Source organism: Macrobrachium nipponense, chromosome 2 (assembly GCF_015104395.2).
Source record: "Macrobrachium nipponense isolate FS-2020 chromosome 2, ASM1510439v2, whole genome shotgun sequence".
Classification (NCBI taxonomy): Eukaryota; Metazoa; Arthropoda; class Malacostraca; order Decapoda; family Palaemonidae; genus Macrobrachium; species Macrobrachium nipponense.
In genome coordinates, this window is record NC_087201.1 from 108,001,358 (window position 1) to 108,028,251 (window position 26,894).

At 42.6% G+C, this 26,894-nt stretch overlaps 1 protein-coding gene across 2 annotated transcripts in view; it reads right to left on the minus strand.

Annotated features, from left to right (window-relative positions):
* Window positions 1-26,894, minus strand: part of LOC135220895 (ubiquitin carboxyl-terminal hydrolase MINDY-2-like) — a gene marked incomplete at its 3' end in the record, with an annotated part of 112,734 nt that overhangs the window by 77,820 nt on the left and 8,020 nt on the right. For both annotated transcript variants that reach the window (XM_064258509.1, XM_064258508.1), the window contains 2 exon segments: window positions 2,659-2,858; window positions 6,413-6,612. In XM_064258509.1, the coding sequence (XP_064114579.1) occupies window positions 2,659-2,858; window positions 6,413-6,612 (400 nt within the window).

The window sequence follows — 26,894 nt, forward strand, 5'->3', positions numbered from 1 at the left end:
TGAACAAAAGTCTCTTTACCCAGGCTTTCGCATTAGCCCTCCACATCACTGGAAGCTTCTCCTTAAGCACTTTGTGGGCCTTGAGGGCTCGAGGAGTCTCCGAATGATACACAAGTAGGGGCTTCACCTTGCAATCCCCACTGGCGTTCGAACAAAGTACGAGCGTAAGCCTGTCTTTCATAGGCTTATGCCCAGGTAGCTTCTTCTCTTCCTGCGAGATGTATGTCCGCCAAGGCATTTTTTCCAAAAAAAGCCAGTCTCATCACAGCTGAAGACTTGCTGAGAACTGTAGCCTTCGTTGATCATCATCTCATCGAACGTCTTAATAAAAGGCTTCGGCCGCTTTCGTGTCTGAGCTGGCCGCCTCCCCATGCCGCACCACCGAATGGATGCCAGTCTGTTTACGGAATTTTTCGAACCACCCATGAGAAGCCTTGAACTCTGGGGTTGGCATCGATGTCCCTTCTCCTCCATCGTCTTCAGCCTGGGCAATCAAATTGACAAAAATAGCGCTGGCCTTGTGGCAGATTGCCGTCTCCGTTATCATATCGCCAGCGATTTCTTTGTCTTTTATCCAGACAAGAAGCCGCCTTTCCATTTTATCATGCACGTGGCTCCCCTTGCTGGACAAAATAGTCACACCCTTGGAAGGTGTAGCTGCTTTGATGACATCCTTCTGCTTAAGGATGGTGCCTAATGTCAACGGATTTCGGCCGTATTCCTTGGCGATCACAATCAATTGCATACCAGCTTCATACTTTTTAATTATCTCCATCTTCGTCTCCAAAGAAAGCATCCTCTTCTTTCCGTGAACTTCAACTTTCTTGGGACCCATGACTACGTACTGTACGTAGTAATTATGTTATGTAGTTTACGTATATAGTAAAGTTCTCGCACAACACGATAAAGTAACAAAATCACTAACGAATTTACGTTAATAAACGAAACCGTATAGAACGAACGAATTCGCGTGCTTATGATACCGATGATGCCGCGAAGTGGCTGAAAGAGCACGCCACTAAGTAGATGCATGATGGGATCATGGGAGAGATACTGACCAATAGGAGAGAAGGATCTTACGGCGGTGACTAGCATCAGGAACCAATGGGAGAGTGGGAGAATGGTGGCGAGTCTACTCAGTTGGCGGCGGCGCGAGTTTTAAAATTGTTATCGGTGGTCCGGGCGAATCTCGGACTTTACAGCAATTACCTTTCGTATCTTGAACAATTTTTGTATGTAGAGCCGCAAAAATCTTCATATTTGCTTTCGTATCTCAAGTTTATTGTAAGTTGAGCCTTTCGTATCTCGAGGTACCACTGTAATTGGAAAAAACCTTCCAATGAGACTATATACCATCTCTAATCACTTTTGCTTCAAAAAGTCCACTTACACCACTTTGAGAATCACTTTAAGTACTCTTACTACTGATACACTGTATCATTATCAACCAACTCCCACTAAGCCTTCCAATATATCAGTCTCTGCAACTTTTCTAATTTTCACAATTGGTCTACAGCTGCACCATTTTCCATTTAATAAAACCCCAACCAACAAGATATTTCCTCTTCTATCAGTGACTCTTTAGATAACTTAAACATATGATTCTCAGATGTAGCCAAGTAGCACAAGGTGTGACTGACCTGTGGAGATCTGGGATTAGCAGCAGTGCCTTCCATCACAAAATTCTAAGAACTACTGGCATTCAATCAACACACAATGAGCTAAGTTGCTAATTAGTCATTTATGGCCCATTCAAGTCACTCATTTTCTTCATACACCAAAGTGCAAACCAAGCTACACCTGCAAACCGAGACATGACTATAAGGACATATATAATCATATGAGGCCGTCACTTGAACAACCGTCTATCTGCACAAAACAGAAATCGGAGAAAACTCGATTGAAGTTGTGCAATGTTTACATTATCATTTATCTGTTAATATTTATTCAATGACATAATTCTTTTTTTTCAAAATGAAGCTGAAAGCATTCTCCTTATAAATATGTGTAAATATTATCTGTCTATCCAAACTGTACCTCAAACAACACCATAACTGCAAAAAACTGAAGTCTGAGAAAAGTACAATAATAGTTTGTCAACATTGGAATGATTATGAATGCAAAAACATTTTTTTACTATTTCTACACACTAGTATATAGAAGAAGAGTTGCTGAATTCGAAAGTATGTATAACTCAAAATCCGAAAATTTGCAGATAGACGGTTGTTTGAGTGACGGCCTCATATCCAATCTGACAAACTCAAGGGATTACAGAATTATGATCCACTGAGACCACACCTACCAATGAAATGAGAGAACTTACACATATGCAACCTCTCTCTCTCTTTTTTGAGAAGGAATTAATCCAAACTTCCCTCCTTTATGTTTCATGAGTAAATAAATCCTAGTCAATGTTGCACGGGGTACAGCAATCGTAACAGAACAGGAAGGCATAGATGGAGCATGAAAAAGTGAAACTCAGCCAATAAAGAAAAGGAGTCTGCAGATACCATAAAGATGAAGATAATCTCTCAGAATGGCAACATAAAGGAAAACCATGCAGTTAAAAATATCGCTGGGCATTTTCTGAGTAACCTGTTCTCACATCAAACTACACCATAAACAATATGCAAACCTTCAGAAAATAAAAAATTTTACCTTTCACCAATAAATCATTGTTGTTGTTTTTAACAGCTTCTTCTCTCCAGGCAAAAATATTATTTGTAAGTTGGTTGTATGATAGACCTTTAATTATTTCAGCCACTTCTGAAGAGGGATCAACCACCCATCCATGGTACAGCATGATGCCAAGTAGATCAAATATGCAAAGTTCACCCGTAAATTCAAAATCACGTACCCTGTGTGAAAAAACAAAAAGCTGTTATACTTACATCAAATACTTTCCTATATTCCATTGATCTACACAAACATAATTTAAATAAAAATCCATGATTTCAGTTTCCCAAATACAAACCACCATTTTAAAAGTTTAATCCTGCCAGTCTCGGTAATTGACCCATAAGGTAAAACTGTCAGCATTACTAAACTAGGAAGTTAAAGCCCCACCAAATTGCAACACTTTTTAACTTGTAAGGCAAGTTTTCAGCCAACCAAGGGGATTGGAAGGAGGGCACTATGGTTGACTTCCATTAAATTAAGAAATATATACTGCCGAAGCAAAAAACTGGTAGTTAATTAACCCTTAAACGCCGACTGGACGTATTTTACGTCAACATTTTTTGTCTCCCGTGTGCTGACTGGACGTATTTTACATCGACATACAAAAGTTTTTTTTAAAAATTCGCAGAAAAATACTTTTATGCCTACCAGCCGAAAACTCTTGAATCACGCGCCTTAGGGGATGCTGGGAGTTCACGGATCAAGGTGTTGTTTTGTTTACAATCGTTATGCAGGCGTGCAAGCGCGAATTTCTTTCTTGCCGCACTAAAAAGTATCTGTGACACATCTCAAAAATTATTTCGTCACTTTGACATAATTTTTGTACCATTGTAAATTAGCCGTTACATGGAGTATTATATATGAAAATGTGCGCATTTTTATGTAGAATACAACAAAAAATACTCATGATTGTAGCTATTATCAGTTTTGAGATATTTTCATATAAAGAACGATAAGTGCCAAAATTTCAACCTTCGGTCAACTTTGACTCTACCGAAATGGTCGAAAAACGCAATTGTAAGCTAAAACTCTCATATTTTAGTAATATTCAATCATTTACCTTAATTTTGCATCTAACTGGAAGTCTCTAGCACAATATTTCGATTTATGGTGAATTTATGAAAAAACTTTTTCCTTACGTCCGCGCGGTAACTCTTCCGAAAAAAATCATACATGCGATTGTGGTAATGTTTGCACCATTTTAAAATTAGCCGCTACATAAAGTTTTATATATGGAAATGTGCGCAGTTTCATGCACAATACAACTAAAAACAACCCATGGTTGTAGCTTTTATCAATTTTGAAATATTTTCATATAAAAAATGATAAGTGACAAATTTTCAACCTTCGATCAACCGAAATGGTTGAAAAACACAATTGTAAGCTAAAACGCTTATATTCTAGCAATATTCAAGCATTTACCTTCATTTTGCAACAAATTGGAAGTCTCTAGCACAATATTTCGATTTATGGTGAATTTATGAAAAAAATAACATTTTCTTTACGTCCGCGCGGTAACTCTTCCGAAAAAATCATACGTGCGATTGTGGTAATGTTTGCCCCATTTTAAATTAGCCGTTACATAAAGTTTTACATATGAAAATGTGCGCAATTTCATGTAGAATACAACAAAATATAATTGAAGGTTGTAGCTTTTCTCATTTTTGAAATATTTGCATATAAATCACGATAAATAGAAAAAAAACCACGTTCGGTCAACTTTGACTTTACCGAACTGGTCGAAAAACGCAATTGTAAGCTAAAACTCTTACAGTCTAGTAATATTCAGTCATTTATCTTCATCCTGAAACAAATTCGAAGTCTCTAGAACAATATTTAGATTTATGGAGAATTTAAAAAAAAAACTTTCTCCGCCACAAATCTCCGAAATGCGTACGTCCCATTCTCGGAATATTTGCTCCGTTTCATATTAGGCATTTCATAGAGTTTTATATGAAAATGTGCGCAATTTCATGTAGAATAAAACGAAAAATGTTTTAAGGTTGTAGCTTTTCTAATTTTTGAAATAATTGCATATAAAAAATATATAAAAAAATTCGACATTCGGTCAACTTTAACTCGTCAGATATGGTCGAAAACTGCAATTGTAAGCTAATACTCTTACAGTATAGTAATATTCAATCATTTTTCTTCATTTTGAAAGAAATTGGAAGTCTCTAGGACAATATTTAGATTTATGGTGAATTTTTGAAAAAAATATTTGTTTACGTCCGCTCGTTACAAATTCATGCATTATTTTGTGATAATATTTTCTCTGTGATGCTTTTATCGTTTTACAATGTGTTACATACCAAAATTATTGCAATTTAGTGTACATTACAACGAAAAAAAAAAGTAACTTGTTACCTTTAACCATTTTGCGCACAGCGCAATTTGAATACAATTATATATATGAAATTTCGTTTTTGCACTATCATATATCGCAGTATTTATATATGATAATTTTTTTCATTTCTGATGGTTGCATACTAAACTTCAGCCAATGACAAAAAAAGGAGCCAAAAATGAACTCTTAATCTTGAAAAATAAGCGCACTGTGATTTTTTGAAAAAATTATTTTTTCCGCTTACACGCTCACTCCAAAACACCTCCGGCACACAGGAGACAATTTTTATTTTACCGCTTCGGTGTTTAAGGGTTAATACTCGATTGACAGGAAAGATCCGCCTATGGCCTGCCACAGTCAAACAATAACACCATACTCTACTTACCACATTTTCCACCTCCACCTCTGTCTCTGCAAAGGAAAGAGATGAGTATCGCAGGCATGGTAAACATAACAAAATGCGTTGGCCTAATTGCCAACATTTGGCCTAGAAGAAGGTCTTTATATTCACATATTACCTTTAAGGTAATTATATTTACCGGCGGTTTGTGACTAGACTATGATTGGTAAACATAATCCCAAAATCAAAATATTACTTAATGGAATGATGCAACACTCCTGAATTACCTTAAAGGTAATCAACAACAGGTGACTTACATGTAGCCTAATCCCAGTAAGTAAATTATTTCCGAAGACTGCAAGTATCCGGCTAAAATAGATGTTAATCTAAACAAAATAAACAAAAGACATGACTCATCTAGAAGGCTGTGAACGTGTTCCGGTGATGGTAACACTACCAAAATCCGGTGATATAACCGGAAAATAAGAACAAGCTGCTGTAAGCACTCGACGTTTCATCAAGTGCGGCAGAAAACAGAATGATGTACTTAGCCAAGTCGTTCATAGTATTGCCGTAGGGAGACGGCACTGTATACCTACACTGAGCCAACGAAGCGCTACCCACGAAATTTGAATTTAGGCTGCCGTCGAGTAGGAAACTTAAGCAATATAATTACTGGGTAAGTCACATATACAAAATAAAGAGGTTCATTTGCTGCACAGCATATTTATAAACAAGTGTCTAAAAAATCAATAAAATTCAATACAGTCTTAACTTTAATTACTATTCTACCAAAAGTGCAACAACTAAAAATACTATACTGTATAGAATGTGGAATACCTTTGACTCATCATGAAATTTTGTCATAAATTTTCTTGGAAAAGTTATGGATACTTCCTCTTAATTCTGTCATAACATATAAATACTATACAGTATTTTGTAAATATTAGGAAAAAAAAATTTTGAAACTTTTCATGATAAAGAACGAACAAAAAGAACACAGGTAAACATTTCCTATAGTTTTATCAATTAAATTCTATACTTACCCAGAAAACTTTATATTAACATCAAGGCCAGTTAAAAGTTTATGTAAAATGCTAATAGCATCCTCTGTGTTCTGCTCCAGATGGCGTCTCATATCAGAAGGAAGAGCATTTCGTGGCTGATCGAACAATGCATTCCCAACAACAAGCACCAACTCACCACCAGTAATTTCAGACCGATCAGAAGGTAGGGTGATCTGGCCCTGTTTGATAAGAAAAAAAATATTTTCTTTGGAAGACAAAAATGCAACTACATTTAGTCTAACACAACTGATTAATTTCTAGTTGGGTGCCACATTCTTCCGACTGCAGACAAACACCTAATTTACCTCTGAATCAAAATTCTCATCCCTTATACAAGACCATGTAGTACATTATACCATATTCAGGTTTTTTTAAACTGTCTATACACAACACTTGCCATTCCTTATTTCTTTTTTCAAAAAAACATTTTTCATAATGACACTCTTCCCTTACACAAGACTTTGCACAATACAGTCTTTGCAAAACTTCCTAAATCTAGTAGTTGAAATAATATTTTACAACAGAAAAATTTAAATACATAGCCCTAACAAAATTTATGCAATACTGACATCGGATGGTTTCATGCTTCACGACTATATACGTATACCTATTTGTCCAAGATGGATTTTCTTTTCAATACATATACAGCAGTTATACTTAATTAATTTTCTTATAAAAAAGGCTCATGGCCACAATGCTTACCAGAACCACCTTGCTGCACTTGCAAGTACATAATCTGATTAAGATTTTTACAGCCTATCCTTATGTAAAATTTTGGACTCCTATTGAATGCCCCTGCACACTCCATGAACAATGAAGCCATGTTCTGAACAAACTTGAATCTGCATTACATGAAGATGATTCCACATAAAATAGACAAAAAAAAATCATGAAGTTATGACACTCTCAAAAAGTAATTTTAAGGTCTTTCCTACATCTTCCTTCATAGAACCTTGGACTCCTATTGTGGTTTGTGGAGCCATACTGGCAGATGGGCCATGGATTGAACAAACTTGAATACACTATACGTATAAGGAAGCTTTCTCTTAAGTTTTAACAGTTTTGGCAAGTTAAATTACTCCATCCCAATTTCATTTTCTCAATTCCCTCTCACTGAAAGTAAGCATGGCCTCCTATTCGAACAAACTTAAATCCCCTTGATGAAAGGAAGCTTTGTGCAAAGTTTAGTTGAAACTGAACAGGTGTTCCTGGAGAACAAATGCAAATTGTGTAGTTTAATCCAGATACACACAAACAGACAGAACAGAAAAGTTCATCTGGCCTATAAAGGATATCCGAGATTAAATATTCAAAATTCTACATAAAGTTGAAAACAGGCAGTCCCCAGTTATGGGCGGGGTTCTGTTCCAACAGCTTAATGATAAGCGAAAATCGCTGATGACCGAAAATCGGTGAATTTCTGTGCTTATCAGTGTCAATAACCGGTTAATGGCGCCCCTGTTAGTTATGTACCGGTGCCAATACTATGTATATTATCTGCACTGATAACTGGAAATTGGCGCATTTTGGTGGCAAAAATCGCCAATATTCGGCAATAGACATGCGCCATAAAACCAGATTGCCAATAACCAAGTCCACTGATAAATGAGGACTGCCTGTACAGTTAAGTATATACTGTATGAAAAAAGGCAAGGATAATGTTTACCAGCTAAATAATTAGTGAGAAACTAGTAATGATTTCAGAAAGCAGCCAAGACTTCACTGTTGTACAGCATATGTCACTCATTAAAAATGATGAACCCTAAGTATAAAGAACTTATCATGATGCAAAACAAACAAGACTTTTCATTTGTCAAGTGTTAAATGTGGAGGCTTCATTCAATGTATTTTGTGCACTGTAACCCATGAAATTTCCTGCTCAAAGGGGGATTCATTTACAATAGAATTCAGAAGCATTTTTAATTTTCTAACTCAAACTGTAAGCTTTTAGTCTTTTAGCTAGTGGGCAACCTGTTCACTTTTTTGGTTTGATTTTGTTTGATTTATATAGATTTTTGACATACATAATGCCAAACACTGGGACAACCACAGCTATTCAGCGCTGAAACAGAAACTGACAGTAAAAGGTTTGAAAGGTGCTATAGGAGGAAAACCTCGCAGTTGCACTATGAAACAATTGTTAGGAAATGGACAGTAAGCTAGAAGAAAGAGAATATGAAAGGAGGTACAGTAAAAGGAATTAAAGTAGTTGCAGCTAGGGGCTGAAGGGACGCTGCAAAGAACCTTAAGTAATGCCTACATTGCACCCAATGAGGTGCGCTGATGGCACTACTCCCTTACGGGGGTTCACTTTTTTTGGAAAGGAGGGGGGGGAGACCCACAAACTTTCGGTATTACCTACCCTAACCTGACTGCCTTGTCTCATTCTAAGAGAAATTACTACACAGGACTCGCGCTCAAAAGCGAAAAACCAGAATAAAAGTGATGGCCTCTAATAAAAATTCCTTAACTTCTTTATAGCAGCAGAAACATACAATAGAACTTCTAAGACTACTTATAACCTGACTTGTTATTACAGGTAAAACAAATAATGCATCAATTCTAAACTACCACTATCAATATTCTAAACCATCAATCATATCACAAGCAAAGAATATTAACAACAAAACCCAAGAATACTACCAAGTGAAATGCAAATCAAGATTGATCTAGAATCAATAAAAAAAATCGCAATGATTTAAAGTACACTGTATTTTTCCTAACTATACAAACCTGAGGTCCTTTACATTAAGAATTACTTTCAGCGTAGGCTGGAATACGGCCGTTAAATTCTTGAACAAGGTGGTTAGGCAGTAACTACCGCCTGGTAGGCGGGTAGGCCCACCTGCCCGGATATAAACATTATTTTGCTTTTTGGCCCAAGTTTCAGATTGAGGGGTGGCATGAGGTGGGCATTAATGTATAGAACCTCAGATTTGTATAGTTAGGAAAAATACAATTTACCTTAAAAAAATTGTGATTTGTTCCTACACTATATACAAGGCTTCAGTCTTTTACATTAGGAAGACTCACAAATTGGTAGGAGGAATGTGAAAGAGCCTCTAGAACTGACTGGAGTTTAGCACACATGGGCTATCCCTCCTGGTTGTAAGAGTGAGGAGGAGTGCCCTGCCTTTGACGACTTGATTGGAGTATAGGAGCTGCATGATCAAGAGTCAGACTTCTGGGCCTTTTCGAATTGAGTGAGGAATTGTAACTCATCCGAAAAAGGGCTGGAAAGAGTCTGAGGCATTGATGTAGTATTTGAAAGAGCTTGCATTATTACCAGTCTCCTTCTACCCCTTGCTAGAGGAAGGAATAGGATTGCTTCTATGATTCTGATAAGAAAAATAGAAAGGAAACTCAATGTGCAAAATTACCGCATCAAACGCCTGACCAGCAAGTGTAAGTTCGAGTCCTATCCTCAACCTGAAGGATGAGGAGTAAAAGGATGAGGAGTAAAAGGATGAGAAGGGGAAGATAGAGAAACCAGTCACTCTCACATCCTTCTTACCTCTAGAACCACTCACTATAGGTGAGATGCAACTTGTCCTCTTGAAGGAGCCAGATAAGCAAACACAATATATGGGCATCCACCACCAGTCAAAGGAAAAGAGGTTCCAAGGACCTGTTGGCAGACCCAAAGGAAGAAAGATATAAATGTAGTTGTAATGAGACTGCATCTATCTTATGGTTCAACATATTCTTCGGAGTGATGAAAAGTATGAAGCAACTGGCACTGCTCTCTCTCTGAGAGTGTACAGTGGACGTATCCTACTGCAGAGTTGTTCCTCACGATCTCACAAGACTTGGAGGAAGACGTGTTGTTAGACACTTCTGCATTGGAGGTCAGTAGTGGATAAAGGTAGCGACATTCAATGAAAAGTGTCGATCCTTCGTAGGTACAGCAATACACTATAATAGGACAAAGTAATGACTGCTCTGGGATCAACCAATACAAAGTCCAAAGCACAGGAGATCGTGAAGGATTTAGACTCATCAAAAGATCCAGAATGATTACGCATCCGAGATGGAGTCACGACATGACACCCGCCTTTTGAAGGGCAAATTGTCAATCTTGTTCACCAATGATGTTGAGAGACGAGATGATGATTCTCGCAAGGTATACGCACATTAGACAAGTCAAATGCCTTCTAGAGACCAAGGTCCCTGTGATGGCAAGACAGAGAAGTTTCTCATCAGTATTTGAATCTCAATGAAGGAGAAACAATACTTAGGGAATGATTAAGGTGAATGTGGACCTACGTCTTCACAGCTGAATCGGAGAGAGGTGAACGTCTCACGATTCTGAAAAAAGAAAAAGTCCAGTCGATGACACCAACCAGTGAAGACAAGTTCTAATCCCTGGTGTTTTACACAGGACTGAAAAAGTTATTTCTCTATTTCACTGCTGCTCGGTGAGAAAGTCAGTGTTTGCAATGAGTTTTTTCGTAATGAAAACACAGGGATTATACTGCCTGATGAACTGTTTCTTGTGGGTTGGATCAAGGAGGAACTTTTCTATCTACTCTGGAAGCAGAGCTAGTTGGGCAGGGAACAGGCAAAGTCTTCTGTTATTCATTTTCAATTTGGGGTGAACAAAGAATAATTGAACACCTAACAAATTAGAAAATGAATATTGGAAGACAAAACTCAAATTGTCTAAAGAAAATCATTCTGCATCATCGCAGCAGCCGATGGGGCAGGTGTGATGGAACAGAAGACTACAGACTTTTGTTATACCATGAGGTAAACAGAAAGATGATAATGAGTCTAATGAGATATATCTCTGTCTGCAGATTCTCGCAACGGCACATGTAGAGCACAAGACATGGGTCTTACGCAAAAATTCTGACCCAACCAGAGACCTGGCAAATGTAGAGCACAAGACATGGGTCTTACGCGAAAATTCTGAGCCAACCAGAGACCTAAGTCTGTGATGGCCAGGCAGAGAGATTCGAATTGGTAGTTAATCCTCGATAGATGAGAAACAATATTAAAACAAACAGAATCGCAGAGAGAAGCCAGTACTCTGCCCCACGCTCAACTCCTTATAGTGAGTTGTCTGGTAGTGCATTCCATGTTGGAATGCGTTTGGCTTAGAGCCACCTAATGTAAAAAAAGATACACTGGAGCTTCTGCATTTTAACCGAAATGGGAGGGAAAGGAACCCTTTTGTTCAGTGATAATGCAAATGTTGTGATGTTGGCAAACAATACCACTACATAGACATCTCAAAATCAAAATCCCAAATTCTTGGGAAGGCCGAAAGGCTGTCCTGAGTTTCAGGTTAATTAAGAGAAGGTACTATTCATCTCGTCACATACCTGAAGAATTAACTCACAGATATGCACCTATTGCTTGGAAGGTGCAACTGATAAGACGCATGTCGCAAGGAGAACATACAAGTATATTCATAGGTTCCTGTAAGTCGCGCTCCAGCCTAATTCTTCTTCGAGAGAGACAAGAATAGGGACCTAATTCATTCTCTAATGAATAGAGCTAAGGTGAAGTTGTCTTGAAGGGAGATTTCTACGGTGATAATAAGACACCAAAGACTAGTTCAATCCAAACTGGTTGTTCCCAAAACAGTAGCACTGGAGAGGCTAGCACTGGAGAGGCATTCAAACTTCTCAATGCTATCCATCATGAACAGATTCACACATTTTTGGTAAGATCCTAAGATTGAACCAAAAACATTGGGCTGTATTTTTAAACTAACATCTTCAAGGAAGAAACTCTTCGCAACTAAAATGGTACGTATTACTGTGCCACGAAGCAGCTCTTCATGATGAATATGAAGATGGAGGGAGGGTGAAAATGTATGGAAACAAAGAGATAGCCTTCATCACCTCTTCATATATTTTTTGTAAAATTACAAGAAAACCGCATAACTAATGTAAGTATTGGAATGTTTAACACATGGCAAATATTTTAGTAGTCTATTTTTTTTTTTAATGCAAATGGTCTTATTTGCATTCTTGAAAAAGACTTGTCTTTGTGCTTGAAGACTTAACGTTCCCAAGTTCCTGATTTCTGGGCGTTTATGAACTTCACAATGTAACAGAATCATCTTTCATCTCCTCTTGTCAACTTGTGTAGAAAATAATCTTCTGGGAAGGTTATCAAGACATTACAAGGAGCTGGTACAACATGACAATAAACAACTGCTGGGTTACAAATACGATGCAGGTACCATACTTAATTCTCTGAGGATTAATTGATTTACCTTCTACTAGTAACATTAGTGCAACATTGCAGCTGATGCACCGTTACCGAGTCTCCCCTCCTACCCTTAGAAAGGGGTTTGCTCCCCCCTTGGTTGGTTAATACTATTCGTAGGATTACTTCATAGGTAAAGTTGGGTAGGTTATGGTTAGTTTTGGTGGTTTTGGAAGCAAAAAGGGGGATGCTTCAGTGGTGGGAAGGTGCAGGAACTATTATTTCACCATCCCTTAATATTAATTTGCGGGAAAAACATTACTAAGAAAAGTTTTGGGAATTGTCAGAATATAGATGGAAAAAATAAACAAATTGTTGTGCGAGCTGCTGGTATGACTTCACAAATCCCTTTTCTTTAAATTTACTCACCAGTAACACTAGGGAATTACTGCTTTTTTACCACCTCTGGTATACCAACCCTCCCAAACAGTTTCTCTTCATTGAGGAGCTTCATCTATCTTTTTATAAAACAGCACCGTGATGAGATTTCACGAGCATCCTCTTCATCAAAGAGGGAAGGTGGTAGTTTAAAAATATGGCCTAGTTTAAAAATATGGCCCATAGTCTCTTGGATTCAAACTCTGGGGAAGACTTGTGCTGATACCATATCGATCAGCATGCCTAGGTACTTTATCCTCTGCTTGGGTTCGAGATCTGACTTCTCGACATTTACCACGATCCCCAGATCGCGGCATAAGTCGAGGAGTCGATCTCTGTCCTGTCAGGACCAGCCAATCGTTAAGATACCTCATCAGACGTATCCCGACCGAATGGGCCCAAGCCAACACCAGAATGACACTCGCGCGAACACCTGTGGGGCGGTTGAGAGACTGAAAAATAGTTCCTGAATTGGTACACCGACCCGTCGAGGATAAAGTGGAGGTACTTCCTGGAGGACTGGTGGATGGGTATTTGAAAATACGCATCCTTCAGGTCCACCGAAAGCAGGAAATCGTTCTCCCTGATGGAGTCCATCGTGAACTGAGTCTGGCGAACGAAACAGTTCAAGGGAGAGAGATCTATCACCAGTCTCCAGCCCCCCGTAGACTTCTCCACCAGGAAAATTCAGCTGTAGAAACCCGGTACTGATCTCGCATGATCTCCATAGCTCCTTTGCTCAGCATGGTCTTTACTTCTTGTGTCAGTGCTACGTCCACTGCACGTATGAATGTGGACAAGGTCTGAGATGAAGGGTGGCCTCAACTCGAAGGGCAGTAGGTATCCCTCCCGAAGGACATCCACTACCCAAGGCTTGGCTCCGTAGCACTGCAAAGTTGCCCAGTGGCTCGCCAGGCGCCCCCCCAACTTCTGGCAGCAGTTGAGGGGGAATGCCGTCCATAGCGTTTCCCTCTCTTCCCCTTCCGCTTAGCCCCTTTCCCGTGAGAGGAGGCGGCTTGAGAGGAGAGCTGACGCTCACTTCTCGAAGCGAAAGAGGAAGTCTGGGTCTTACCTCGTGCTACCCTCGATGATGCTGAGGTCTTAGGAGCAGAGGAAGCGCTAGCCAAGCTCCGAGGCTTAGCCGCAGTTGAACGACATTGCCCAGAAGTCTTCATAACTGCCTGGTGTACTAAGCGGTCACTGTCCTCAGCTCTCCACTTTTCCACTGCAGCATCCACCATCTCTCTGGGGAAGAGGGAGGAGGAACCCAGCAACGGTCCATTGCGTAGACCCAACGTCACCTTTCGATTGGCCACTGGTTACACGAGTCAGGACTGAGTCCTGTCTCCTCAAAACCGAGTCTTCCTCGGGAACGATAGGTCCCGAGGAGGCTGCGACTCTGGATATCGTGAGGGACCACAGATCCAACCAGGAGACGGCCTGGAAAGCTGCCATGGCAGTGGATTCCAGGGCCAATACCTCTTGCTGTGAGAACCAGAGGTTCCGAGACAGCAGGTGATGAAGAGGCACTCCCAGAGTTAGAAGAGTTATTTCCGGGTCAACCTGCTTGGTCAGCAATGGGTCTACCGAAGGCACATAGAAGCGCCACGGACGAGGCAGAGGAGGGGGAAGCAGCTTGTCTGACCTGCTGGACCTGAGCGAGTCCTCTTGTCTGGAGACAAGGGTGTTTACCTGGTCCAACACACTGTTGGCCAAGGAAGACCAGGGTAGTCCCACCGTCATTCTGGGTTCCTTCTTAGGACCCCAGAACGGCTCCAACCTCGATGGAGGGTCAGAGGGAGCAACCACCAATCCTTCCCTGAGGTCTTTGTGCTGACGAATCAGCGCAATGACCTCTGTATCTCGGGAATGATCACGTCCTAAGGCAATGGACGGTCAGATCCATCCAGGCTGATCACTTCCTGAGACACTCTTCCTTCAGGAGGAAGAACCTCGCCAGACCCCTCGTGGTCTCCTCCAACAACTTGAGCGTACAATATGCTAGGTCCTAGGACTGAGCCAGGCTCGTAGGCTCTCATGGCAGGACTGTAGGTTTTGTTTGTTTGTTGTTTGTATGGTGCTTTTACGTTGCACGGAACCAGCGGTTATTCAGCAACGGGACCAACGGCTTTACGTGACTTAGGAACCACGTCAAGAGTGAACTTCTATCACCAGAAATACACATCTCTCACTCCTCAATGGAATGGCTGAGAATCGAACCCGCGACCACTGAGGTGGGACGGCAACACCATACCAACCATGCCACTGAGGTGCTTGCCGGACCGTAGGGAGCGCACTCCTCACGGTCACTCCTGTTCACCTCGCTCCTCCCGGTGTAGCCCAAGGAGGTTGAAGGGACAGGTGAGGAAGACTTGACACTCCTACCCTGCCTACCAGCAGAACCGGCAGGCTGGGAGGACTGCAGGCGATCGCCAACCCACGGTGGCGATTGAGCTGCAGGTCTGGACAAGCAGTCTCCCTGCGGAGAAACACTGGACATAGGATGGTAGTATCGGTCTCGTGCGTCAGGGGAGCTGCTACCAGCCATGCGAGCCATCTGGTCCTGGTGGGAGCGACGGTCGGGTGACTGGTAGCATCCGCTAACGCGGTGAGAGCAAGCACTGTCCTCACGGCGCGCCACGGTCTCAGAAGTAGCCGAGGCTGTTCCTGGTGACCTCTTCCCAGCCTTGACACGTGAACGGTCTGGTGGGACCGTCACGTCAACCCTGGGAACCATATGATCACTGAGCGAGCGCATCCCCAGTCTGGCGAGAGTCACCTGAGCGACTCTTACCATCCTTCCGTACACTCGGTGATGCTGGCTCGCGAGTGGCCGAGACAGTTCCCAGTACGGAGGTGGAACCTCTGGAGCCGGGAGCATCGCTGGTACCTCCACGGTCCCCGTCTTCTTCCCTGAGGAAGGAGTGGCGGGCTCCATTCCCAGAGGAACGGGAGGACCAGCAGTGGAGCGAGACAGACCCTTTGAAGTCTCTGAGCGAGACTTCTTGGGGGGGGAGGGGGGACGAGGCCACTTTCTTCCTCAGCTGGGGGCCTTGGGAGTCAAAGGGGAAGAGGTGACAGAAGACAACGACGAAGATGAAGAAGACAACGACACCTTCCTCTTCTTGGACTTCTTCTTAGCTAGTTTCCTCAGGACAGCAGACAGGTCTCCCATCCAGGCTGGAGCTGGGGCGGTTGCGGTGGCAAAGGGGCCCAACTCCACCTGGCTGGAAGGACCTGCAGGAGCAGCACCACTTCCACAGGCAGGAACAGCAGCAGCAGGTACGGCGACGGCAACAGGAGGGCGATCCAAGCGGAATCTCTTCGGGCACTCGAAGGATGAGGGGCACATATGATAGCGGAGCTTGTACCGCAGCCGAGGGGGTGACCGTGGTCATGTGCTGAGTGTACACCAGGTGCGGTGGAACAGCATAACCTGGTGTCAAGACAGTCGTAGTCGTCCTCATCTCCACCCCGTGAGCGACCAGGGCTGCAGCCAGATGATGTATAAGCCCCTGAATACTTGGAGTGCCCGGAAGACTCAGAGAGCACCACACCTGCTGAAGATCCCTACCTGCAGAGTCAGACACACCTGAGGAACCAACACTCGGGTTAAGGGGGGCAGGGATTCCTATTCGCTCAGAGGGGGAAGGATCCCACCCTGAGCGGACAGAAGACCCCGAGTACAACTCCAGGTCGGGGTGTCGCCCTCCTTCCTCTGCACTCGACAAATCAAGCAAAGAGGTGGAGAGGGACACATCCCCCGAAGGGGAGAGAGCCATACGCGGGAGCTGATGAGGAGGGAGAAAAGAAGATGACGCGTTGGTCACTAAATGTGTCGAGGGAGTTTTCTGATGACACCTTGGCGGCTCTATGAGGCTTCTTCCTCTTCTCGTATAACTCCCACTGCTCCTCCAACCAAGAGACACAAATATCACATCGGACAAGCAGTTACTGCTGAACTACCTTGTTAGTAAATCTTATGACCGGTCTACCTGGTGCTGAATAGTAATTCCTTATGTAAAGGACCAATGGTTTGTATAACATGTCGGAGCAACTATATTTTGGGGATAGCATCCTGGTTCCCACTCTGGAAGGAGCAGGTGAGCAGAAGAGACAGTCAACTGCTTTCTCCCAAGGGAAAGAATGCAGACCCTTAAAAGTCTCAAGGCGAGACTTCATAGGGGGCGGAAAAACTACCTTCCTCTTCTTGGGCCGTGGAAGTCTTCGAAGAAGGATGACAAAGACAAAGACGATGACCTGTGAAAACTTGCTGCAACACGGGAAGGTAGGGTGCTATGTAATGGCAAGGGACTGCATTGATCAAGAGCAGAGTTCCTTTGGTAGAGCCAAGCACAGAGTTGAGTGAGCTGAGCAACTCACCACTACATAATTATGAGTGATAATCGTCAGCAGAAAATGATCACTTCTTCCCAATTAACTGTTCTCTTTTGAGGCCGAAGCTCCAAGAAGAAGAATAGAGGGATTCGGTGTCTGCTGTCCTATGTGTTCGGACCCTAAAGGCCAAGATACAAGGATGGTACTTGATCATTCACCTAGATGGTGCTGCATGCAGTACCAAGAACTGCATAACCACAAACCAGACTGAAGAGCGAACTTATCTGTACTGGTAAAGGCTTGTCTCGCTATCCAAGTACTCGTTGACAGTGATCACTAGATCATAATTCCCACGCTCGGTGAGAAAACCCAAATCTTGCAAGACAATACTAGCCTTGTCTCTCCCTGTTGCTCGGCAACATGATGAAGCAGAGCACTAGGCGGGCGCCAATGAAACCAAGGAATTGGCAAGACTCGCAATTCTTGTAATAATTATTGGGAATACCCATTGCCAGAGTGTTTGGAAAGCACAGAAAAACAAATCACTCCGAGAATGCCAGAAATTCCAAGGAATTTAATCACTTAGCAAGACTCCCGATTTGTGTTGTAAAAACAATTATCGGGGATGTCCATCTCGCCCGAGTGTTTGGACATTACAGAAAACCATAACTAACACTCTGAGAATGCCTGAAATTCCAAGGAATTTGAGCATTCAGTGAGATTCCCGGGTATTGTAATAAAAGGCCAAAACACTTGGAGTGCGCTAGAAATTTCAAAGAATTCAAGCACTCAGCAAGACATCCAAATTTTGTCAAACATCATCAGGGAGGGACCCTTCCTCAACTCCTGTAGAAATTGAGGAGGAACAGGCATAAAAACCAGTCCTATATGCAAGCATTTAAGACTGGAATGCAAGTACAATTCAACAGAATATACACTTGAGGCTCCCAAAACGCAAAAACCCATAAGAGACTGGGCCTGGACTGCGAACTGAAATCCTTCCAAAGGACAGAAAGTGCCAGAGAGAACATAGTCTCCAGGTGTTCAAATCCTAAGAATCTAATCACCAGATGTCAAGACAGTGAGAGAACTCTCCATCATTAACAGAAGATCCTTCCTCAACAACGTGGACGTACATCAGGTGGGACCCTTAGATCCTTCCAGAAACGTAGTCCCCCCAACACTGAATCCTGCGGAGAGCACTCTGTAGGATCCTTCCTATTCACCTCGCCCCTCCAGGTGTAGCCATAGGAAGTACAGGGAATAGGTGAGGAAGATTGAATGCTCTTGCATACCTTGCTAGAAGAACTAGCAGAAGTGAGTTATGGGCAGCCATCAACCTGTGGTGATGGCTACAACGCAAGTCTAGGAGAGTATTCTCACCCTGGAGAAACACTTTCCCGAGGAGGGTTACAAAACTCTTGCACGGCAGGAGAAATGCTTGCCACTACTGCACCTGATTGGCAAGGCCTGGTACCGCCCTCCAACGCATCTCAGTCCTCGTCAAGGCCGAAACCTCTCAAGAGGAGTGAATGGGGGACCCCCTACTAGTCTCATCACATGCATGGTCCTGTGGGACCATCACGCCAACCCTGGGTACCGAGCAATCACAGTAAGAGTGATTAACCGGCAAGGCGTGAGTCATCTGAGTGACTTACTCCTTTCATCCATTCCATGCCTGATTCATGACAGTGAGCGGACTCAGCGTCATCGAATCTAGATGCACGAGAATCCGTAGATTTACATGCACTCGGGGAATCTCGCGAACGAGCGCCCAACACGGAATTAGTTTTAGGGGCAAAACCTCTAGGACCAGCAGCAGAAATGTGAACAGAAGTTTGAGCTTCTACGGCTCCCGACACGCTAGACCCTGAGAACAGCATGATGGTTCCTGTTCCCGAAGGAACAGGTGAGCCAATAGAAGACCCAACTGCCTCCTCAGTTCGAGGAGACAGACCCTTAGAAGTCCTGTGATGAGACTTCTTGGTGGGTGGGGAGACTACCTTCTCCTTCTTCAGCAGGGAGACTTAGAAGCTGAAGGGAAGGAGGTTGAATAAAAATATCATGATTACGAAGAGAAAGATGACGACACTTGACGAGCTCTCTTCCTTCTCGACGACTACTTCTCCAAATTCTGTAAGACTTCTTCTACAGGATGAGGCATATTTACCAGCAAAAGTAGAGTTAATCATCACAGGGCAACCACGAAGGCAGTCCAGTGACGAAACTCCAGGGGAACACTACACACACTTGAGGACCAATATCACAGCATACTACAAGTTACAGGTACAATTCTGAGTTTTGGATAGACATCACGAAGAGATATCCAAACATTTACTGCTATAATCGACTATCACCACTGTTAGACTGTAAAAGAAAGAAAACATGTAAAAAAAAAAAGGATGCTCCTCTTGCATCCAAGGGCACAGCCCTCTGAAATGAGAAGAGATCCCTCAAACACCAACACCACATGGGCCCCTGCTCTCTCCTTGTCCAAAAGCTAGCAAAAGGACGAAAGAGAAGAGCAAATACCAGAAGAAAAACAAAGGACAAACCTCCAAAGATCCCCTCGGTAATTTCCAAAGCGTAAGTGAAATTCAAATGAATGCACTGCCTTGCCCTGAAGTTAAAGGGTGAAAATAAGTAATAAGGGTGTAGGCACAGGTACACGCTTGCTGCTGACCCTTAACACATAAAAGTAGAAAGGCGGCTAGCAAGGCTATCACAAAAAGTGGGTTTGTATATCAATTATTAAAGTCAATTAATTAATAACATCAAACACAATAAATATGGATGAGCCATTCCAGAAAGCTTGCCACTGTACCCAAGGTCTCATTGTGTGAGCTGCCTTGAAGAAGTTGAACAAGGCACTCTTATGGTTCGGTAACCACAGGCCGCTAGGAAACACGCACCTTCAAAATACCCCCCAAAAGCTGTTAACTTTTGACCTGGTTATATCTGACCTACGATTGGTCAGACCTCCTTGGGAGAGAGAAATCATCCAATGACTTACCTGTGGGTAAAATGAAGGGGCTGAGAGGAAACCAGCGCCCCGAAGCCTCACGGCTGCCTTATAGGAGTAGGTCTTGGGCACTTGGAAGGGCATCGATGTGCCATCAACCGGCGCTGTTCCATTGCGGTAGCTGGTTACCACTAAGTTACTAAAATTTATTAGTTTCCTTAAATACTTGGGCCCTTGTGTAAGTTTTAGATAATACAGGTCGCTGTTAAATCTACCCACTGATTCTTATTTAAGCATGACCCTCAGTACTGCAGCCAGACCAAAGTAAGTAGATCCCGACAGGACAGGGTCATTTATATTCAAAATAATAAAAGAAAGATCCCACCACGAAATCATGTTCAACGACTAGTCAGCAGGAGCTCATAAACATGACAAATTTTTAATCAATTTGTATTTTTCATAGCTAACAAACCTGAGGTCTTAACAATAGGACAATCTTCTTGTGCCAGCAAGAAACTGGTTAAAAACAATCAAAGATTGTAAAGCAAGGAATCTGTGGCGTCTGGCAACTCATGCGCATACAAGGTGGAAGCTGGTCACTGACCAGGCATCATTGGAAGACGGGCGAAGACAAAGTGAAGTGCTTACATCTGGGCAGGCAGGCCTACCTGCCTACCAGAAGGTAGTTACTGCCTAACCACCTTGTTTAACAATTTTACGGCCGTATTCCAGCCTACATTGAAAGTAATTCCTAATGTAAAGGACCGAGGGTTTATAAATTGTGTAGGAACAAAAATCAAGAATATTCTGTAGTCATGTACTTAAAATAAACAATGAAAGAGATCAAGAATGTAGTCTACTATTCCAAGTCTTTACATTTCCATTTCACAAGGGAGCCTTATTGTTTGCTAGATCAAAAGGTAATGCTAAAATCAACTTGTACAGTCATGCCTAGAAGTGATGATACAAGACTGCATAGGAGTTTGTTCAAAATTCACTAACCGGCAATTACCATTTTGCATACCATTTATCTTTTATTTCAATGCAAAAACACAACTGTTTTACACTATAAGGCCATAGTATGTTTCACAAGAGTAAAATCTGTCATATATATCAACAGTGTAAGAAAATAGTGTAGCCAATTTTCAGAAACACAGTGACAGAACATTTCCAAAACTTTCGTTCACTCAGCCTGGATGTGTTTGACTAAAAATGCCTTTGTCAACCCTAGGTACAAATGTTAATATAAGAAAAATATTAAAAATTTTCACAATTGACAATAGTGGCTATAATTGCAACCATACAATTTTAAACAGTCTGCTTTTATGATTCCGATGCCTTAATTCTGAAAAAAAGATAAAGAAATAAATATGAAATTATTGCAGTAGTTAACATGCATCCACTGATATTAATGGGTGGGCAGGGCCTGTGTGACATAACCATTGGGGTGGCTGCAGCATGAACCAGCTGGAACATAGCTCTATAGTGTGTATAGACAATGAAATTATCTTGAAAAAATTAATTCTTTATTTGTTATAGGAATATTTGTATTTTCATAAAAGATAAAAATTATATTTTCATAATAAAATAAGGTTCCACATATATTCACCAAACAATTGCAAAGCTGTAAGCTTCCTTACTTGGCAGTCAAAAATTCAAATTTCCTGGCGGCGGCAGCGCTGCCATCATACATGTAGGTGATATAGGTCCTGCCCACTTTCGGGAATACCAGGGTACTGCTGAGCTAACCATTGTCAATTCGTTGAGCTGCAACGTCCATCTGCAGGGAGGAGGGAGGGCTCTGATTATGTAATTGTTTGGTAAGTAAATGTGAAAACTTATTTCATTATAAAAATATCATTTTCACATAAGTAACTTACCAAACAATTACAAAGCTGAATCCCACTCGGAAGGCGGGTACATGGACAGCTTATGAAAAGACAACAATAATATGCTCACATTACATAATGTGTGCAATACCTTACCTTGTGAGAGAGCAACTGGTGGTGAATCCTGCCACTGGTCGGTGCTCTCATCACCTGTAGGGGACATGGCAGTAATGGCCAGGGTCGTCCCTACTAATGGTGGGATTTTGTAACCATGGAGGTTCACTGATGGTTAGCAAAAAATCAAAATTTTGCCCTTGCCCTGGGTAAAGACCAGGCAATCCACAAAACCAACACCTACATTAAAAACAACCATCACCATAATCCTAACCAAATAAAACTGGAGGGTATTCCAGGTACAAAGTATCCCCAGGCTTCCCAATGACTCAACAATCTTACAATACAAGGCAAGGAGATAGTAGAGGGTAAAAGGTCCCCCTATGCTTCCTCTCCCAACACCATGCCCACTACCAACAACAGTCCCAATCTAAAACAATATTCAAACACAGTTTTTATCTCCTTCAAATAATGTGATGAGAAAACCAGAACATCGTTTGTAGTATGGAGGATAGGCACATTATGCCTAAATGCCAAGGAAGTCGCCACTGTGATGTTGCACTTGAACATGAGCTTCCAAAATCAAACTCCTTAAGAAGAACAAAATCGCGTTCTTAGAGAGAGGATGAGAGCGGTCTCTCACCGAGCACCAGAGTCAATTCCAGTTTCCTCTTAACGTTTCTGTCCTAAGCAGGTAGTGTCTAATGGCTCTGACAGGATACAACTTATGTTCCTCATCTTCTTCTCCCTCTATGTCTGTCAAGCTCTTAATTATGAAAGAGCGGGACCAAGCAAATAAATACAGTGTCTTCTTCATTAAATCTCTTAATAACGAAGCATTTACAGCTCGAACTGAGGGCCGGAAATCCATCTTAGCACAACATTCAAGTTCCAGTCCACTTCCCAAGGCTTATCTACTTTCAAGGAGTCAAACGATTTAATAAGGTTGCTGATATCCTGATTGTTCAAGATGTCGAGGCCTCTATGTTTAAAGACTGACGAAAGCATGGACCTATAGTCCTTAATAGTAGAGGTGAACAGCTTTCTTGAATTCCTCGGGAATAACAGGAAATCTGCGATTTTTGTTAAAAAGGTCTTAGATGAAGAGATGTTGTTGCCTGCACCACAACCTAAAAACTCTCCACTTTGACTGGCAGAGCTTAGCAGAAGAGCTTCTACAACTCGCAATAGCTTCTGATGCTCTTTGTGAAAAGCCTTTTGCTCTGACAAGATCCATGAATCCTGTCAAGGCCAGAGCGGACAATCCTTGGTGATACTAGTCGAAATATGGACCATGTGGAAGGAGCCTTGGGAAGTCCACAAGGAGCTTGAGCAGGTCCAGGAACCATTTCTTTTCTGGGCCAGAATGGGGCCACTAATCATCAACACATTCTGATGCGACTGAAGCTTGTTGATGACTTCTTTTATCATCCTGAAGTGGGGAAATGCATATAAGTTGAGTCCTGTCCAATCCAGCAGCATTGCATCTGTTCTCCACTCTAGCGGATCTGGCACCGGTGAACAGAAAATTGGGAGACAATTGTTCCTTGATGTGGTGAAGAGATCTATCGAAGGCTTCCCCCATAACTTCCATAGATCTAGACAAACTCTCTTGTTCAGATTCCATTCCGTCGACAGGACCTGATTTGAGCGGCTTGGTTCGTCTGTTAACTTATTCATTCTTCCTTGAACGAACCTTGGAAAGAGAGAGATCTTATGCTTGTTTGCCCAGAGGAGGTCTCCCGCTACTTTGTTGAGAGAGAGTGTGTGCCCTCCTTGTTCCCAGACATACCATAATGCCGTGGTGTTGTCCGTGTAAATCGCTACCTTTCTTCCAGCTACTAAAGGAGCAAATGCTTGTAAACCTAAAAGAATCGCCTTCAACTCTTTCACATTTATGTGTCGGGTCCTCTCTTGCCCTGTCCAAAAACCTAAGACCCTCTTGTCTCCAGTAGAGCTACCCATCCCTTGTCCGACATGTCTGAGTAGAACTCTAGGTAAGGGTTCAACGTGACTGAGGAAAGTCCTTCTTGGAGTCTCTCCTTTGACAGCCACCAACAAAGATCTGACTTGATCTCTTCCGTCAAGGTGAAGACTACTGAGTCTGGTTGTGTCTTCTGATTCCAATTCACTTTTAGGAAGAATTGGAGGGACCTCATGTGGAGACAACCTAACGTTACAAAACTCTCCAATAAAACAAGGGTTCCAAGGAGGCTTATCCAATCTAGAGCTGTGCATGACGGGCAAACAAGAAACTTTTGCACTGTCATTAGGCATGGCTCTATCCTCTTTGGGGATATAAAAGTACGAAAAGCTAGAGTCCAGAACCATCTTTAAATAGGGAATCCTCTGAGTCGGAGACAATTGGGACTTCTCAAGATTTATCTGAATTCCCAAGTGTTGAGTCAGATTTAATGCCCTTTCTAAGTCCTTCCTTCACACACTGATGATTGGATCTGGATCTCAGGAGATAGTCATCAAAGTAAAAAGCTGCGTGGATCCCCATCAGGTGCAGCCATTTTCCCAGAGGAGCGAGGATATGTGTAAATACTTGGGGAGCCGTTGATAGTCCAAAGCAGTAGAGCTCCCCATCCCTTGTCCAACGTGTCTGAGTAGAACTCTAGGTTGGGGCTCGACGTGACTAGGGAAAGTCCTTCTTGGAATCTCTCCTTTGACAGCCACCAACGAAGATCTGACTTGATCTCTTCCATCAAGAAGGCTACCGAGTCTGGTTGTGTCTTCTGATTCCAATTTGCTTTTAGGAAGAATAGGAAAGACCTCATGGGGAGACGACCTAACATTACGAAACTCTCCAATAAAACAAGGGTTCCAAGGAGGCTCATCCAATCTAGAGCTGTGCATGACGGGTGAACAAGAAACTTTTGTACTGTCGTTAGGCATGACTCTATCCTCTTCAGGGCAATAAAAGCCCAAAAAGCAAGAGTCCAGAACCATCCTTAAATAGGGAATCCTCTGAGTCGGAGACAATTGGGACTTCTCAAGATTTAACTGAATTTCCAATTGTTGAGTCAGATTTAATGCCCTTTCTAAGTCCTTCACACACTGACAATTGGACCTGGATCTCAGGAGACAGTCATCTAAGTAAAAAGCTACTTGGATACCAATCAGGTGCAGCCATTTTCCCAGAGGAGTGAAAATATGTGTAAATACTTGGGGAGCTGTCAATAGTCCGAAGCAGAGGGCTCTGAATTGGAACACCCTCTCTTTGAAGATGAACCTCAGAAATCTCTTGGACTCTTGATGAATGGGGACATGAAAGTAAGCGTCCTTCATGTCGATAGACACCATCCAGTCGCCCAGTTGGAGGGCCAACATCAATGACAGGCTGGTTTCCATCCAAAATGTCGTTTTCTGAACAAAGAAGTTCAAAGCACTCATGTCGAATACGGGCCTCCAGCCCCCTGATGCCTTGGGGACTTCAAAAAGTCTGTTGTAGAAGCTGGGGAGCTCTTGTCTGTTACCTCTTCTATTGCTTCCATGTTGATGAGCACTTCTACCTCTCTGGCTAAGGCCAAAGCTCTCCCTGATCCCTTGCGCACGCTGTCAAACAGATGGGAATTGGACAGCGGAGGATCTTGCACAAAAGGGTTCGCGCATCCTTCTTGAAATACATGGCCTACCCACTGCTCTGCTCCTCTCTGACTACATTCCTCTCAGAAGTAGTGGAGTCTCACCCCCACAGGTGTGTAAAGGACCCCCCGATTTACTTGTCTGACGGCTTAAAGGGAGGTTTCTTGGTGGACTTCGTTAGCACACGCTAGTCCTCAGTCTGTTCTGCCACCTAGTTTTACCCCCTCAATAAGGATGCTTCTGAAGGGGGGAAGCTTTCGCTCCTGTAGCAGGAGGATCCTTTGAGCATCTCTCTGACTGCGTCAAGGTCATTAGTCGACTTCTTTTCCAGGTCCGATAGCCCCTGTTGAATGGTTTCTTCGGGAACAGGTGGGACTTGCACAGGGGAGAGAACATCAATGCTGATTTCTGATCTGTCATAACTCCTCTGCATGCAAAAGAGCACCACAGGCCCCTCTTTTTGAGTACTCCCATTGTGAAGAGTGGAGCTAACTCCCCCAAATCCATCTCTCACCGCTTTGTTCGCACAGGACAAAACGTTAAGCCAGTCCGTCGAAAACTCCTCTTCCGGGGACTGACACTACTCTATCTTCCTGGTTAACACTGCGATAGTCCAATCCAGGAAGCTAAAAACTTCAATCACCTTCAACAGGTTCCGCACCAGGTGATCAAAGTCGGCTCCGGAGAACATCACCTTCGCAGCCGAAAAAGCTGCTCTTCTGTTTGCATCCACTAGACTTGAGAAGTTCCCTTGAGAGGAGGCAGATACTCCCAAGGAAGGAACTTCTCCCGTCGCAGACCCGATAGGTCTTATTCTGCAGTTTTGAAGGGGGATAGGCGAATGAGGCCTTTCCTGACTCCTGCTTCTTGGACAGCCACTTGTCTGACTCCTTACTTTCTTGGCTAACTGAGAATGAACTAGTTTCAACAAGCCTGAAGACGCTGTCTTCCTATCCTTCATGAACATAAAAGGTGGTGATGGAAACAGTGCTGGCTCTCTGGGTACGTAGCCAGTACAAACTTCAAC